This window comes from Salmo salar, chromosome ssa04 (assembly GCF_905237065.1).
Source record: "Salmo salar chromosome ssa04, Ssal_v3.1, whole genome shotgun sequence".
Lineage (NCBI taxonomy): Eukaryota > Metazoa > Chordata > Actinopteri > Salmoniformes > Salmonidae > Salmo > Salmo salar.
In genome coordinates this window covers 60,256,867-60,272,840 of record NC_059445.1, presented here as the reverse complement: position 1 = coordinate 60,272,840, position 15,974 = coordinate 60,256,867, and the positions used below count along the sequence as shown (strand labels likewise).

Genomic DNA, 15,974 nt, shown 5'->3' with positions numbered 1-15,974 from the left:
TTAGCAGAGCTATATATAGACCTATAAAATATGGCTCTGGTAATTAGTTGCTCTAATTCTCTTAAAAATATACAATAGAACGTAGTCACATTCCCATGCAGTGTCAATGTGTATATTGTTGTAAACTCATTGAAAAAAAGTCTGAAGCAAAAACATCCGTCATTTCAAGGCCAAACTGTATCACGGAATAAGATCTGACAATGGTATATGTTTGCAAGGTGTGAGGTTAGTGAGTTCACATTAACTGCCTGGCTGAATCACATGAAATTGCACCTGCGTGCATAGTAAATGATTGTGAGAGGTGACGTGGACTAGACAGGTATGTGGCACGAGGTTACTTAGCAACAGGGGCAAAATATACTGTTGCTAAGAAACAGTCTCCTTACTGCCCATCGGGTGCAGTGTACACATGTTGCTCAAGCATTCGAGTTCATACTTTAGATGAAATCGCTTTGCGCGCACAAAAATCTGTTCATTTCAGATGGAAGATCGTGCATGTACTTCTGATGTAAGAGCCCCAGGGATTGTGTAGAAACCACATGGATCTGATTAGTGTTATTTTTAATAGTCTTTAAAAGGCAAAGCATGTGTGCGTAAATTGCGCGTAAAATATTGCCGCGCGCAGTGTCCCCAAATACACTCAAAACTCCAATAGTGTTCCAATTGACAATTTTAACGAGATAGCCCTATCACTCAAATTTCAGATACCTTTCTCTGACATTCTCTGGCAACCCGTTTCATTCTGGTGCGGAACGTACCTTTCCCTAAAATGCTAGGTTATTCACTATATGTTGGCTGTCGGTTGTTAGACACTGTTGCTACAGCAGACGTGATGTGATGGCCCTACGTCCATAGACTATTACACACTTTAAGGTCTCACCCCGAAAGTAGGCTTGTCTTTGACGAAACCAGCCTGCATGAATTACGTGGATGTACTGTAGGCTTGTGATTTTTGCTGCCTGCAATATATGACGGGCGTTTAGACCGCGTGTCGTCTCTCCACTAACGAGAGAGTAGGTTGTATCTTTAGGACTCTTCACTGTATCCACCTGAGACCGTTATATGTCAGTAAGAAGCCAACGAATGAGGTTCTACACACATCAGCATCACAGCAGGTGTATCTGCAGCAGCACTTTGGAATCGTACGGCATCGGCACCGCACAATACCCGTGCGCACGGTAAGCATGTACTATCATTTCTAATCATATTATACTCATATGGAGTTGTTTAGAGTTGCAGCTACAAGGTGGTCTATTTATATTCATTTTATTCTTAATTTTTACAGATCTACTTGCTTATATTCGCACAAAGTTGGAATGTAAGTCTCATACGTAGGTTTATTTTTGCATTTCATGAAAGCCTATTAGCTAACCATAAAGCCTATCCAAAGATGGTGATATTTGTTTTTTAATATGTGATTGTGCTATTTTTCCTGATCAAAAATAATTTTGGATGATAGTGTTACATTAGATATTAGTCGATACATGTTCCACTTTACAAAGTTGACCTCGTCTGAGGTCATTTCTGTACAGACCACTACCATTTCTTCCACTAGGTGATGCGCTTGTTCTTTATTGTTGTACATCTACTGTAAGGGAAACTTAAAGGGGCAATCAGCAATTGCTACATACATTTTTGGACTTATAAATAATTGATATGTACCCATTGATTCTTGAATAATATAACTTATAAATGCCTCATGAGCTTAGTTTAACTGTAGTACCCCATTAGAACCTGAAATATAAGATTGTTTTACTCCAATGTTTGTAAACAAAGTAAATGTAAACAAACACTATATAGCCTCAAAACATGGTTAAAACTATCATTTTGATATCATAGATGGTCAGTCCTTGCATCCATAGCTCTGTCTGTGAATTTGAGAGTGGTTACATTTCTCCAGCCCCATCCTTCTGCTTTTTACCAAAACAGGGTCAGGGAGGTGCTTTATTATTGTTTCTACTGCTGATTGCCCATTTAATTTGCTTCCATTTGTTGGAATGGCAACTTTTTTGAATGGTGATTGTTGTCTTCTAAAAAAATTGAGTTAATGATGTGCAGCTTCAGATATAGATTTGGTTGGAATTTTGTTAGGCATATTGGAGTAATGCATCTCGGAGATTATTGTAGATGTGTACATTTTGTAGATTACTCATGAAATGTTTTAAACTATCAGGGATAATGAAGTGATGCCTTAATAAGCAATCTTAGTCTAGTCTGTCTAGGCTGTACTGACTCCAAAACCACACCTCCAATAAACCATCTGGAAGACAATACACAGATTTTAGAGTGACAAAATAAATATTTTGAGTTACTTTTATTTTGCGCTTCAATTTTGTCAAAAAGCAAATTTAGATTACACAGTGGCACTTTGGTTTTCACAGTATACGTTAATTTCATCTTCCCAGTGTCCTTGTATATATGACTTCTTGTTTTAGTTGGTTGCTTAGCAGCTTAGTGCTTTTGTTTCCCTTTTGTAGATGAATGAAAGGCATGCAGTGGTAAAAAGAATGCACTTGCCAAAATAACCTATACTTTAATGTACAAATGTAGAGTGATCCAGAATTAGCATACCTAAGCTCCAAATGAACTAAATGACCGATACCTGTTGTGTGTTCCCAATTTCTGTCTCCCTATGCCTCTCTTTCCCTCCTTCCCCTTTTCTGTCTTTCTCCTCCTCCCTCTCTTCCAATCCCTCTACCTCTATCTCTCACTCCCCCTCTCCATTTTCTCCCCTATCTCTCTCTCCACCAGTGGGATAGGGGGTGTTGGTGGTCTATGAATGTGGCCGAGCGTGCCCCCCACCACAACAACTGCCTCTGTGCCCGTGGGGACTATGCGCTGCACAACCCTGAATGCACTGGCCGGTGGTTTGCGAGAACAGGGAGGGGGGTGGAGCAGCAGCAGGGGGTCGAGGGGGGCGCAGCATGCCGCCTCCCTTCCGCATCGCTGTGCTGGGGGCACAAGGCGTGGGCAAGACTGCCATCGTGCAGCGCTTCCTCCACGATGACTACAGCGAGGCGCCCGCCCCGGCAACCAGCCGCGCCCGCCGGGTCCATCTGTCTGCTGCTGTGCTCAATGGCCACGTGCACGACCTGCAGATCACCGACTATCCTGCCATCACCAGCTTCCCCGGGAACTCGATGCAGGTACTGTCCCACTAAAGCACAACAGTGATGGGAAATGATGTGTGTGGCAGGTTAGACATTGTAGACAGGTGAAAGGTCCATTTTAATGTCATGACATGAGGAGAGGAAGCCACTTCTGATTTGATGCTGTGTATGCCCTGCTTTGATGCCTCACAGACCCTTTTATTTAAATTCACACACACACACACACACACACACACACACACACACACACACATCTGAAAGTGTGTAGTCAGCAGCTTTGTCATTGGGTTAGAAAAGAGGACAACCTGCTCTCTGTATTCACCTAGGATGTCACATAAAAGGAAGAAATCCGTTTTATCTTTACTCAAATATCTGATATTCTCAGATGAATGTATTATACAACACAGGGCTCTCCTGAGAACACTGTTATAAGAGGGATAAATTAGATGGGGTTATTACTCTGTCCAGAAGATACTGCTAAAGCAGCTTTTATTGTTGTAGTACTCGAGACCGGTCTCGAGACCACATATTCGGTGTCTCGGTCTTGTCTCGGTGTCGGATACATTTGGACTCGGTCTCGGACAGTGAGGACTCGTAATTTCTTCCCGAGACCAGCGGAGTAAAAAACTAATAATTATCAGCTTCCATTCAGTCAGCGCATAAAACAGCTTCACCAGGCCAAATGTATACACTCCTTTCTTGAAACATTAATATCTTAACAGCCTTATATATATATATAGTGACAGGTTCGTGATTCTGAAATGACAGCAACCGAAATACCAGCGCATTATTGTATGAGTGCACTTTTTGTAAAAAAAAAATATTTTTAAAAGGGCCAGTAGTGTAGTAGAGGGTACACGAAGATATAAATCGTTTACCCAGTTTTTTCTGTGGGCGTTGTTTATAATCACTTCTTAATCCCTTCTGATGAGTATCAAAGTAGTGTAGTGAAGGTATACGACTTATCAATTATGTAGTACAATAGAGAAATCATTCACAAAGTAGTTTACACAATCGCAAAGCATGTGACATATATTCACATGCGCGCCAAACAGTCTAGTTTCAGCGGAATATCATCTGCAGGCAGCAAGAGTGAACAGGTCCCAGAAGAATGACATCGGTAACGTTGGGTAGAAAATACGTTTCAATTTAAGATACCTACCAGTAAATACCAACTAAGGCAACAATGGGTACAGTGGCGGTTCTAGATTGTATGGCTCCCCCGCCCCCCAAAAAACAAAAAGTACCATTCTGTACTAACTGTAATTTTTATTCAGACAAATAGAAAAAAAATGGTGTTGATTTGGCACTCCAGCATCAATACATTACCCGTCCCCCAACACTGTCAACCAAGAGTCAAGACTAAACCAATTCACCTTGGTGGTGTGCAGACTGGTTTTATATTATTCTGAACGATTTCGCACAAACCAGAAAAAAAATGCAACAATATGTCTGTGAAACTAAATATTCACAGTATTATGAATGAATTGTGGTTTATTTGGTAGCATTTCGTAGTGTGACTGATTTTACTAATTGCATTAGTACTGTACAAAGCTAGAGGTGGCTATTTAATAGATTCCCCTGCTCCCCCTACCTCGGGCTTCCAGTGGGGAGACCTGAGGTCAACCTACCCCCGCCCCCCATCTCGTACTTCTGAGTGGGAGACCTTCCCAGGCAGTATCCTTCCTAGCTCACAAACTAGAATCAGAGCGTCCACTCCGACAAGGTTAATTGACCCACAGTCCCAATTGACCCGCCCCCGGCCCACGTGCTGCCCACTGAATGGGTATACAAACCAGGTATTGAAAAAGTTCAGTCCGAAGTGTTGGTTAGTAGGCTATTTGTGATGTGCAATTGTCATCATGCACTGTTTGCATCAGGGGTGTAGACATGGATGGGCCTGGGTTGACAGGCCCACCCACTGGAGAGCCAGGCCCTGACAGGCCCACCCAATCAGATTTATGTGATTTAAGCATTGTTGTGGACTTAGACCATCACATTTTTGTATTTTTCTATAAAAAAAAATAGTGATTTTGAGAGTGAAAATCTGAAGTATTTACAGGAAAATTAATTTTCACTTAGGGTGCTTTTCCTTCGCTGGGTGGGCCGTTTGGGAACTTTTTGGCACAGTTAGAGTATACCCACTTCTCCAGGCACCACTGCATAGGGCCGATGGAAAGACAGCAGTCACACACAGCATGATGTTAAAGGATAACCAGTCCAGAAACTCGTACATAATAAGCCAGAAGGTCCCAATCATAAGAAAACAAAAACACAACCATTAAGCATTTCCCAATCAAAATGTACAACTATTACTTCCAATTGAAAAAATAATTTAATGTTTAGCACACAAAGTAACCAGTGACCCAAAGTTTAAAGTGGAGCTGACAGCGTTTGAACAATTTTGAAGTTATGAAACAAAAAGACAATCATAAGTCATTAATATCAAATTCCCTGTTTATGCCACAAAACCAACTTTATAAGAGGTTTTAAAAATAGGTACTCTTTGACTCACAGATCCATGACGTACACTAAGGCATTGTAGAATGTAGATGGATGCAGTTAAATGCATGATTAATATAATTCACCAATACATTTCTGGAGAGTCAAAACAACATTGCTATCAGGTTGTAAATCACAGCTGGACTGGTACATTGTTTGTTGCCTCCATTCGGGATGCACTGTTTGAGTTTCAATAACTCAATATTCTGGACAAAAACTGACTAATGTAACTAAGGCTGGGAATGTCACTACAAGTAAACTAGCAAGGGCAATGATCACAAGTCAGTCATAACATGGCTAATAGGCTAGCGTATCTATTTATGTAGCAAGCTAAAAACACAGAGCCTAACGTTAGCTAGATATTCTGCTAGCAGCTAGCTAGCAAGCTGTCATGTCATACCATTGGAGGAGTGGGTGAGTGACTGACTTTGTCCCAAATATCGTTTTTCAGTGGCAATACATACACAGCTAGAGATGCAGGTGTCATGTGGTTAGCTAGCAAGAACTTGAACGACTGTTATACAGTTAGCATTTCTCTTGCATTCGCAAATTCACTCTGGCTATCTACTCCGATTTGAGAGCACTCTCATCTGAGTGTGCCAGAGGACAGAACAACTGATGAATTTACCAACACGCAACACCTGCTGAATATGACCGGTGTCAGTAAACGTAGGAAAAAGAAGTAATAGTTAGTCAAGAACGCTCTAGATGACATGTAAACAGCATAACCAGCTCTGTTCTCTCATTTGTGTCTGGAAGTAGCAAGTTAGCCAACTTTAGCCAGTTAGCTTGAGTGCTTGGTTGGGACAAGCATGCGTTGGCAGGCAAGCTGTAAAAGGATGAGGAGGCTACAATTCTCCATCGTTTATCAGTGCAATTTTGACGGCCAACTAGCTGAAAAAGTTTGAGATGGTTTATCTAATGTTCCTTTGTTAGATTTTAGCCTATCTTGCTCTGGCTAGCATTAGTTGTTGCTCTTGTTGTTGATGTGCATAACTGAGGGAGAGAGAGCCTAGCTTTTCATGTTTTGTAAGATGACTGTGGTGTTTACATATTTGTAGAAATCCATTCAGGTTTATTTTGTGGCTTTTGACGAATGTGTTCTAATGATCGAACGTCGCGCTATTGCAACTGCCTGTAAACACACAGTCCAGTTCAAAGTGAATGATGACAGGCCCGTGTGGCAAATGGCTTGTTTGTATAAAGGTCTACTGTAGTTCTGATTGATAACCCCCTGATCTGTGTAGACTCCGGTCCTGGACAAGACAGATGTTTTTATTCTGTTTTATTTACTGCAGTGTCCATTAATTGTGCGAATGCACATCCATTTTCCCACTCTATTGTGGTAGAATTATCACAAATGCCTTAGAATGTTTGGGAATTCCTGATACTAAGAATTTATGAAAAGGTGAAAATGACCATACCCAAGAGGTCACATGTCAGAATGTTTTTTAAAAAGTGTAATATTCTTCCTGTGGGTGTATATGAACAGATTTTAATAAGATTTCATGTTGCTAAAATGCTGTCAGTTCCACTTTAAATGCAACAATGTTTCACATACAACTTATTTTCAAAGAGATGGCTAACAACACCAAGCACACTGCAATAAAAAAAAACAGTTCCACTCACCAGATGATGATCATTTGAAACTTAACTTCTTGTTGAAAGTTATTCTTGAAAAGGGAGAAACTAACAAATTAGCAACAACATCCTCTTTGATAACACATCCTGCCGCTGAAAACTAGCCGACAACAAAAGCTAGCTAGCTAGACCGTGGGAAAACTGCTGCTCACTATTGCGTAGTAACCCGTTGGCGTTCAAGAAGTCAGAAGTTTCCATACTTTTTGTAAAAAACAGTCCCACTCATGAAGTCAAAATGTGATTGGATGATTTCACTGTCACTCCAAAATGTTGTCCTAATACAATTGAATGGCAGATGCCTTTATCTAGCTTCTGATGGCCTAGCCAATGGCTGACTTAGCTAGCCAAATGTATCCCCCCAGAGACTAGCAAAGAAAAATCCTGATTGGATATTTGTTTATCTTCAGTTTTAACCCTTTCCTTTCCAACAAAAACTGAAGAGATTAAATCAGAACATCATTGAAAATAATAATATAATTATCATTATTTCTATATTATTATAAACATTATTTTATAAATCCTTAGCCCTTCTCTGAAGGCCCATTGTTCCCCACTGTGTTTGGGTTAGGAATAATTTGTAGAGTGGTTCTATTTTTCCTCAGCTTGCATTTTTTCACTATTCTGAATGTCTAAAGAATCCATATGTTGTTCTGAAATATGAACACAGAAATACTGGACATTTTCAACTCTTATGGTGGTGATTTACCAAAATTACAATCATGGTCTTGATTTGGACTCGCATTTTTCTGGTCTCGGTCTTGACTTGGACTCGGACCCCTTGTCCCCCTCCCGGTCTCAGCCTAGACTTGGTCTCGCCCCCCTCCGGTCTTGATCTTGAATCGGTCTTGCCTTAGGTGGTCTCAAACACAACACTGGCAGCTTTTCAGTCATAAAGTTTGAGTGAAAATTGGCCTTTCAATGAACCAGAGATTTCTCATCACATCTAGACACAATTTTACAGTCACAGAACAAAATATTGAACTGAAACTGAGACCTCAGAAAATGTAATTACTAGTTTGGCTTACTCATTTAAAGAAAGTAATATTGTGTTGAAGTCAACAGATTAACCACAGTTTTGGGTATAACTTTAATCAAATTTCACACTCAATTGATCATTTATAAGATAATCAGTGTTTTCATTTGCAATGAAGAGCTTGAGGTGTTTTTGAAAAGCTTTGCAAGGCAAGCACTAGCTTGCAAACAATATTTCTCACAGCGAGGAGCCAATCATAAAGCAGAAATTAAAATTACAAAAGAGAGCAGATTGTGTTTTGGTCATATTGTCCAGAGAGTATGCTATGTTGCAAGTAATTTCAGCAAATTAACTAGACTAACATCATTCTGAAAAAGTGTGCAAAAGCTGTGCGTGCATGTGTACAGAATAGGAGAAGACTATTGGTCTCCATGCTACTATTTAAAAGAAATCTTTCCGTCACATTCAAAATGTATTAAACAATGCATCTGAGTATTACCAGACAAAAGGTACTGCTTCCTAATGAGAGCCTTCCCCATGTCTTCTCTTCTCCCTCCTGTCTCCTTCCCTCCTCTTTCTACTATTCTCTTTCCTTCACTTTTCTATCCTCTCCCCTCCCTCCTCTAGGAGTGGACAGACACCTGCTGCCGAGGCATCCGCAGCGCTCACGTCTACATCCTGGTCTATGACATCTGCTGCTTCGACAGCTTCGAATACATCAAGACCATGCGCCAGCAGATCCTAGAGACCAGGTCAGGACACGGCCTGCATGCCAAATAGGGGCCAGCTCCGGCTGGCACCAGCTCTTTGAACTCAGCCGTAATTACGGCTCGCTATGAATAGAGCAGCCTGGGCTGCAATCAGGAGCCTCCACCGCCACACTCACATAGAACATTTATTTAACATTTGGACTGAAATCAACATGAGTGGCTCAGACTGCCAGGGTCAAGTGTCTTCATAATCACTTCGGCTTCTCTTCACAATCCCTCCATTGTCTTTTTGCTCTTTCATATGTTCTATTGAATTCTGTATTTTTTAGATGATGTTGGAAGCAAATGCAGTGTGGAATGGTGTGATGAAAACAGTTTTAACAACACCCACTTTATAGACACTCACAATTGACACTATAGACACTCAACAGATACTTGTTACAAAACAAGTATTTCACAGTGGTTATCTTACCATGGTAAAAAGTTGAGTCACAGTCTGATAGAACTGTTACCAAGCCAATCTTTCACTGTGGATGAAATGTATCCAGAAACATGAGATTATTTTTTAACAAACCACCCCTCTTGGCTCTGGGCTTGAAAAAAAATCAATAACCATTCCTTGCGAATCCACAAATTTCATGTCAGTAGTGCTTGCTTGCTTTTCAGGTCGATACATCTCTCCCAAACCAGGCAGCTGCTAAACCAATTCTGTGTCATATAATTAGTCAAAGCAATTTGCGCAAACCATCCCTCCTGGGAGCCCAGATAGCTTTAATCAGAGAGACGGTGTGTCCTAATAATAGGGTTGGGAAACAAGGCTGGTGTTTGTCTTAGACTGATGTCAGTGTGGGATAGTGACATGATGTGATGTTTGGAGGGACAGACGTGTGATACGTGTCAGTGGAGCGGAGATTGATTCTGAGAGCCATTAGCTTGCAACCACGTGACTTGTCGTTGTGAGGCAGCTGATGACCTTGGTGGAAAACACGTGTTTCATTTACAGTGAAATCATCTTCACACCACCATCTCTCTTGCACGTCTCACATGTCTTGCTCTCACACACACAGAGGGAGAGATGGGTTGTTTAATATCATCTCCAAATCTGCTAATGAGCCAGGGACTAGACTGACAGCTGGCTGGCTGCCTGGGACTAGACTGACAGCTGGTTGGCTGCCTCTCCTAAGATATATGTGCCTTAGGAGATTTTTCTGCAATGTACTTACTGTATGTGCTGCTATTGTAATAAAGAAGTTGTAATATCTAATGTATTATAAAATATGTCTAACTTAATTGAAGTTCTTCATAACACACCATGGTGAAAATGTATCGAGGCATAGGAGTTACTGCAGGCTTGACCCAACCAACCCCCTTGGCCTCAGTTTTGAAAAGCCAATAAGGCTTCCTCTTGAATCCACACATTTCTCTTCATGGCACTGGGACGTGAAAGTGGACGTCACAGCTGTTCCAGTGGTGACAGTAGGGGCAGGGTGTGTGAGCGTGAGGCCATCAATCAGTGCCCACTCTGACAGCACCACGTTGCCAAGGCCATACAGAGGCTAATGGTGTCAGTGACCGGTCCTGTCACAGCCATTCATCTCCCAGTCATCCATTTATTGGGTGGGCTCGCCCAGTTATGATTATGCACAAATCATTCGATTTGTTAGATTTACGTGCTAAATATTTTGCAGTACATGCTTGTAAAATCAACATTTGGAGCAGTAGGCTACATTCTTTTGAAATCAATATAAGGAACTGGCAGTTGAGGAAAAGCTATTTATTTCTTAGTTCTTGTGACGGTTCCCTCTTTCCTATCATCATCTTCAGGAGATAAGGAAGAGACAAAAGCTGAACACAGAGGCCTGGGATGGGGAGAGGAGTGTGACACCTTGGATCTTACTCACATATATCTGACCAGAGATACAGTGCATTCGGAAAGTACTTAGACCCCTTGACTTTTTCCACATTTTGTTACGTTACAGCCTTATTCTATAATTGATTAAACTGTTTTTTCCCCCTCATCAATCTACACACAATACCCCACAATGACAAAGCAAAAACAGGTTTTTAGAAATCTTTGCAAATGTATATAAAAAAAGTATTCAGACCCTTTACTCAGTACTTTGTTGAAGCACCTTTGGCAGCACACCTGTATTTGGGGAGTTTCTCCCGTTCTTCTCTGCAGATCCTTTCAAGCTTTGTCAGGTTGGATGGGAAGGTACGCTGCACAGCTATTCTCAGGTCTCTCCAGAGATGTTGGATCGGGTTCAAGTCCGGGCTCTGGCTGGGCCAATCAAGGACATTCAGAGACTTGTCCCGAAGCCACTCCTGCATTGTCTTGGATGTGTGCTTAGGGTCGTTGTCATGTTGGAATTTTAACCTTTACCCCAGTCTGAGTTCCTGAGCGCTCTGGAGCAGGTTTTCATCAAGGATCTCTCTGTACTTTGCTCTGTTTATTTTTCCCTTGATCCTGACTAGTCTCCCAGTCCCTGCCACTGAAAAACATCCCCACAGCATGATGCTGCCACCACCATGCTTCATCGTAGGGATGGTGCCAGGTTTCCTTGGCACCATCCCTACGGTTTTATCAGACCAGAGAATCTTGTTCCTCATGGTGGTCCATGAGGTGCCTTCTGGCAAACTCCAAGCGGGCTGTCATGTGCCTTTTACTGGGGAGTGGCTTCCGTCTGGCCACTCTACCATAAAGGCCTGATTGGTGGAGTGCTGCAGAGATGGTTGTCCTTCTGGAAGGTTCTTCCATCTCCACAGAGGAACTCTGGAGCTCTGTCAGAGTGACCATTGGGTTCTTGGTCACCTCCCTGACCTAAGCCGTGCTCCCCCCAAGGCCCTTCTCCTCCCAAGCTCTAGGAAGAGTCTTGGTGGGTCCAAACTTCTTCCATTTAAGAATGATGGAGGCCACTGTGTTCTTGGGGACCTTCAATGCCACATGAATGTTTTGGTACCCTTCCCCAGATCTGTTTCTCGACACAATCCTGTCTCGGAGCTCTACGGGCAATTCCTTCGACCTCATGGCTTGGTTTTTGCTCTGACATGCACTGTCAACTGTGGGACCTTATATAGACATGTGTGTGCCTTTCCAAATCATGTCCAATCAATTGAATTTACCTCTGGTGGACTCAAATCAAGTTGTAGAAACATCTCAAGGATGATCAATGGAAACATGATGCTCAATTTCAAATCTCATAGCAAAGGGTCTGAATACTTATGTAAATATGGTATTTCTGTTTAAAAAAAGTTTTTTGCATTGTCATTATGGGGTATCTAAAAACAAATGTTTAGATTAAGGCTGTAATGTAACAAAATGTGGAAAAAGTAAATGGGTCTGAATACTTTTGGGTCTGAATACTTTTCAAATGCACTGTATACTCTGTATACACATACTATGTACACACACTGTATACATTACACACACAATGAACACTCACCTCAGAAACCCAAGGTTTCAAACAAAGCTCTGTAGGAGCTACCAGCATATTACTTTGACAAGAGGGGGAATTTAAACCTTCCCTCAACTAACTCAACGTTTCTGTCAAGGTCCACTTGTCAGTAAATGTACAGAGTTAAGAAAAGCCCTTGTTAAATTCAATATTTTGAAAATGTCTAGATTTTTGTCAGGGGCGCAACTTTGGTTTTAGAAGTGAGGGGGGGCATTATCCGACTGGATAAAAAAATGATAAACATTCCAAAACAGCCTATCCGACCAGTCAGAGGCGTCCACATGTTCCTAAAGCACACCGTTTGTATCACATTCCAATGATAACTGGGAGGGACAAAAATGCAATTCCAGAATGTGGCCCCGTACCCAGTGTAAGTTGCACCCCTTGTTTTTGGTCATGAATAACTCCAAACAGAAACGTCCCTTAATCCTCTCCCTACGAAGACTTCCTGATAAAAAGGCTTAGAGTCAGTTTTGGACAGAGTTGGCAGGGCAGGGGATTTGATAACGCTGCCTCAATAGCATCAACTATAACTGAGGTACAAACCTGTGTCAGTCATAGCTAAGCCTTGCTTTTATGTGATGCTGTGTTTCTGTTTAAATGACCACAGAAAAGCAACCACTGTGTGTTGAATACCTAATGCTTTAGATGACCACAGGTGTCTTACCTCTCATTCTGTGTGTTTTTTTTCTCTTTTCCTCTACAGGGTGTTGGGCACAGGCGACATGCCCATCCTGGTCGTGGGGAACAAGCGGGACTTGCAGCGGGGGCGTGTTATCCCCCGCCACAACATGTCCGACCTGGTGAGGAAGAACTGGAAGTGTGGCTACGTGGAGTGTTCGGCCAAGTTCAACTGGCACGTGCTTCTGCTGTTCGGGGAGGCTCTGCGCAGTGTGGGCTGTGCCCGCTGCAAACACGTCCATGCAACCATCCGCTTCCAACGGGCACTAAGAAACGAACGCTGTGCCCTCATGTGATTTACTCAGTGACGGTGGCTGCGCACCAGAGTGGCATTGAGGGCCATTGGTACAGTAAACCTCCCTAGGACCACCATAGCTGACCACAATGAATGACCACATTTCTGTCCCGTGAAGCTACAGTATTAACATGTAACAGCCCTCTGTTTTGCTGCTATCTGACTTGATCAGGGATAGAGAGTACCACCCTATCCATCTTTGTAAAGTATCTTTGATATTTTCTTGACTTGGAGGCAGCTAAACCAACCCCTTGCTGTAAAAATTCTGAACTCGTTCAAGTACACTAAAGGAACTTTCCAGCATCTGGGAGTCGCTCCAGACAGACAGATTGGCTTATGTTGTTTGACTCACCTGGACATTGATCGATGTACGACATTGCTAATGTCAAAGCCCTGTTTGGAGTGGGATTGAGGTTGACATCTGCTGATGCATTCTCTTTCTCTGCTCGGATGTCTTGAAGGTGCACACTTGAGCATATAATCACCAGAGGTAGCTAAACGAATTCCGTACACAAGCCCATCTCAATTTACGCCAATCCAAAAGATCCTCTCCTTTAGTCCTCTGAAACCAAAACAGCCAACCTTAGGGAGATTTCTGTTCAATGGAGTAATCCAATCCAGTCCACCTTTACGCTCCACTCGCAAACAAACAACTGTGTACATCCTAAAATCTACAACTGTAGAAGCACATAAGGGTGTTTATATACAAACACAACTCAGACCAAACCCCTGATATGAGACTGTTAATGAGATGCTGTAAAAATAAGGTCTAAATGTAATAAAATACTTGAGGCTAGACGTGGTTGCCAATATATCGATCTGTTCAGGTCCTCTGAACTGCTAAATACAGCAATAAATGAACATGCCATGCTTGAATGTTAGTAAACTTTGGTAAAACGTAGGAATAAGGGGGAACAAAAGGACACACTTGTTCCTGTAAGGTTGCATTCAATGAATTTTTTTATTTATTTTATTTCACCTTTATTTAACCAGGTAGGCTAGTTGAGAACAAGATCTCATTTACAACTGCGACCTGGCCAAGATAAAGCAAAGCAGTGGGACACAGAGTTACAGATGGAATAAACAAGCGTACAGTCAATAACACAATAGAAAAAAAGAGAAAGTCTATATAGTGTGTGCAAATGGCGTGAGGTGGTAAGGCAATAAATAGGCCATAGTAGCAAGTAATTATAATTTAGCCAATTAACACCGGAATGATAGATGTGCAGGTAGAAATACTGGTGTGCAAAAGAGCAGAAAAGTAAATAAAAACAATATGGGGAAAGGAGAATACAATGCAGATACAGCTAGCCTACCTGAGTGAAACTAAATTAGTATGGTACTATAAGAAGATAGTGTTAATAAACTGCCAGTTGCAGGAATGTTTTCTGTTTTGGACCAATCACATTCCATAAGGAGAGCCTCAAATGTCTAACAGCCCCCAAAATCAGAGCCGAACTACTTTCGTGACCTGTGATTTTAATAAGCCTGTTCCTGAATAAATAAATAAAAATGTTATATATGCTGATGAGCTAGCTAGCTGTCTATGATTATGAAGATGACTTTAAATTGCTCTGTGTTGATGTGAACCTATAATTACGATGGAGTCCTCAGACGTCCCATTCTCTGGTCTGTTTCATGAATACATCATAATTTGAGCATCCTTCTTCAATACTCCACAGGTAGGTCTGTCTGGAACTCTTACATGGTCTATAGTACATAGCTAGAGAAACTCGACAGACTAATAACAGTCTCAAAGACCACTGCCTTGCATGGTTGCCCTTTACGCCACAGGTCAGATTTACTTTTCCCTCCTCCACTGCCTTAGTCACAGACCTGCATAATCTCTTACCTGGGTACTACATCATTACACATTCCAATAAAATATTTTATTTTCAGGATTCCTGTTTCATTTCCTGAGGTCTCTCGCTAAAGGCCCATTCTGATGAAAACCACTAACCTGGCATTGTGAGGTGTCTAAAATATCAGTATTGTATTCAAAGAGATCTACTGGAGGGCCATCTTGAACCTGAGGGCCTAATAAGAAAATACACACTAGTTGTGAATTACTGTTTTAATGCTGTTATCAAATCAAATTGTTCAACAAACTTAATAGGTGCTTGTTTTGAGAAATTAAGTTGCTGAAAAAACAATTTGGGTTCAAGGCTACCGGATGCTGATCCCTGGTATGTCCCAGTGTGTATTGTTCGTCCCTAGTACAGTTCATCCCAGTGTGTCAGTCTCGCTGGCCGGCCCACAGCCAGTAGAGGTAATTGAAGGAGTCTTTCTAGTAGAGACTAAGGCGGTGTGGAGCGTGACGTGTGTGCAAGCGGATGGGGAACAAGCACAGCTGTTGTAGTGTGACGGGCTGCAGCTCTGACAAGGGCTATTAATAGCTCCAGACTTGATCTTCCAAGCAGCAAAATGCTAGAGGGCTGCAGCCATAAACTCAATACACACAAGGTGACTGAGACAGTATCTTAGGCTAAGTAAAGCAATCAAAGGATGCTAAAGTAGCAACCCGCGGAACTGTAAACAAGAGGGTCACTCCTGAGAAGCAGAGGTCAATAAAAAAATAATGCCTTGAATGTTGATCAAAAACAAGCG

General features: G+C 41.8%; 1 protein-coding gene and 1 long non-coding RNA gene across 3 annotated transcripts; one reads left to right on the top strand and one right to left on the bottom strand.

Annotated features, from left to right (window-relative positions):
• Positions 1-749: 749 nt before the first annotated feature.
• rasl10b (RAS like family 10 member B) lies at positions 750-15,268 on the top strand. Of its 2 annotated transcripts, XM_014197177.2 has the most exons (5): positions 750-1,178; positions 1,286-1,318; positions 2,752-3,146; positions 8,854-8,978; positions 13,098-15,268. In XM_014197177.2, the coding sequence occupies exons 3-5, from the start codon at positions 2,853-2,855 to the stop codon at positions 13,366-13,368; spliced, it is 690 nt and encodes a 229-aa protein (XP_014052652.1). In that variant the 5' UTR covers positions 750-1,178; positions 1,286-1,318; positions 2,752-2,852; the 3' UTR covers positions 13,369-15,268. The 2 variants fall into 2 exon arrangements, with proteins under 2 accessions (XP_014052652.1, XP_014052651.1); XM_014197176.2 differs by lacking the exon at positions 1,286-1,318 and having other exon boundaries at positions 751-1,178.
• Positions 2,300-7,702, bottom strand: LOC106603460 (uncharacterized). Its single transcript, XR_001328418.2, has 2 exons — positions 7,242-7,702; positions 2,300-3,157 (listed from the first exon to the last, which is right to left on the bottom strand). It is a non-coding gene; the product is annotated as an uncharacterized lncRNA (long non-coding RNA).
• Positions 15,269-15,974: the final 706 nt, after the last annotated feature.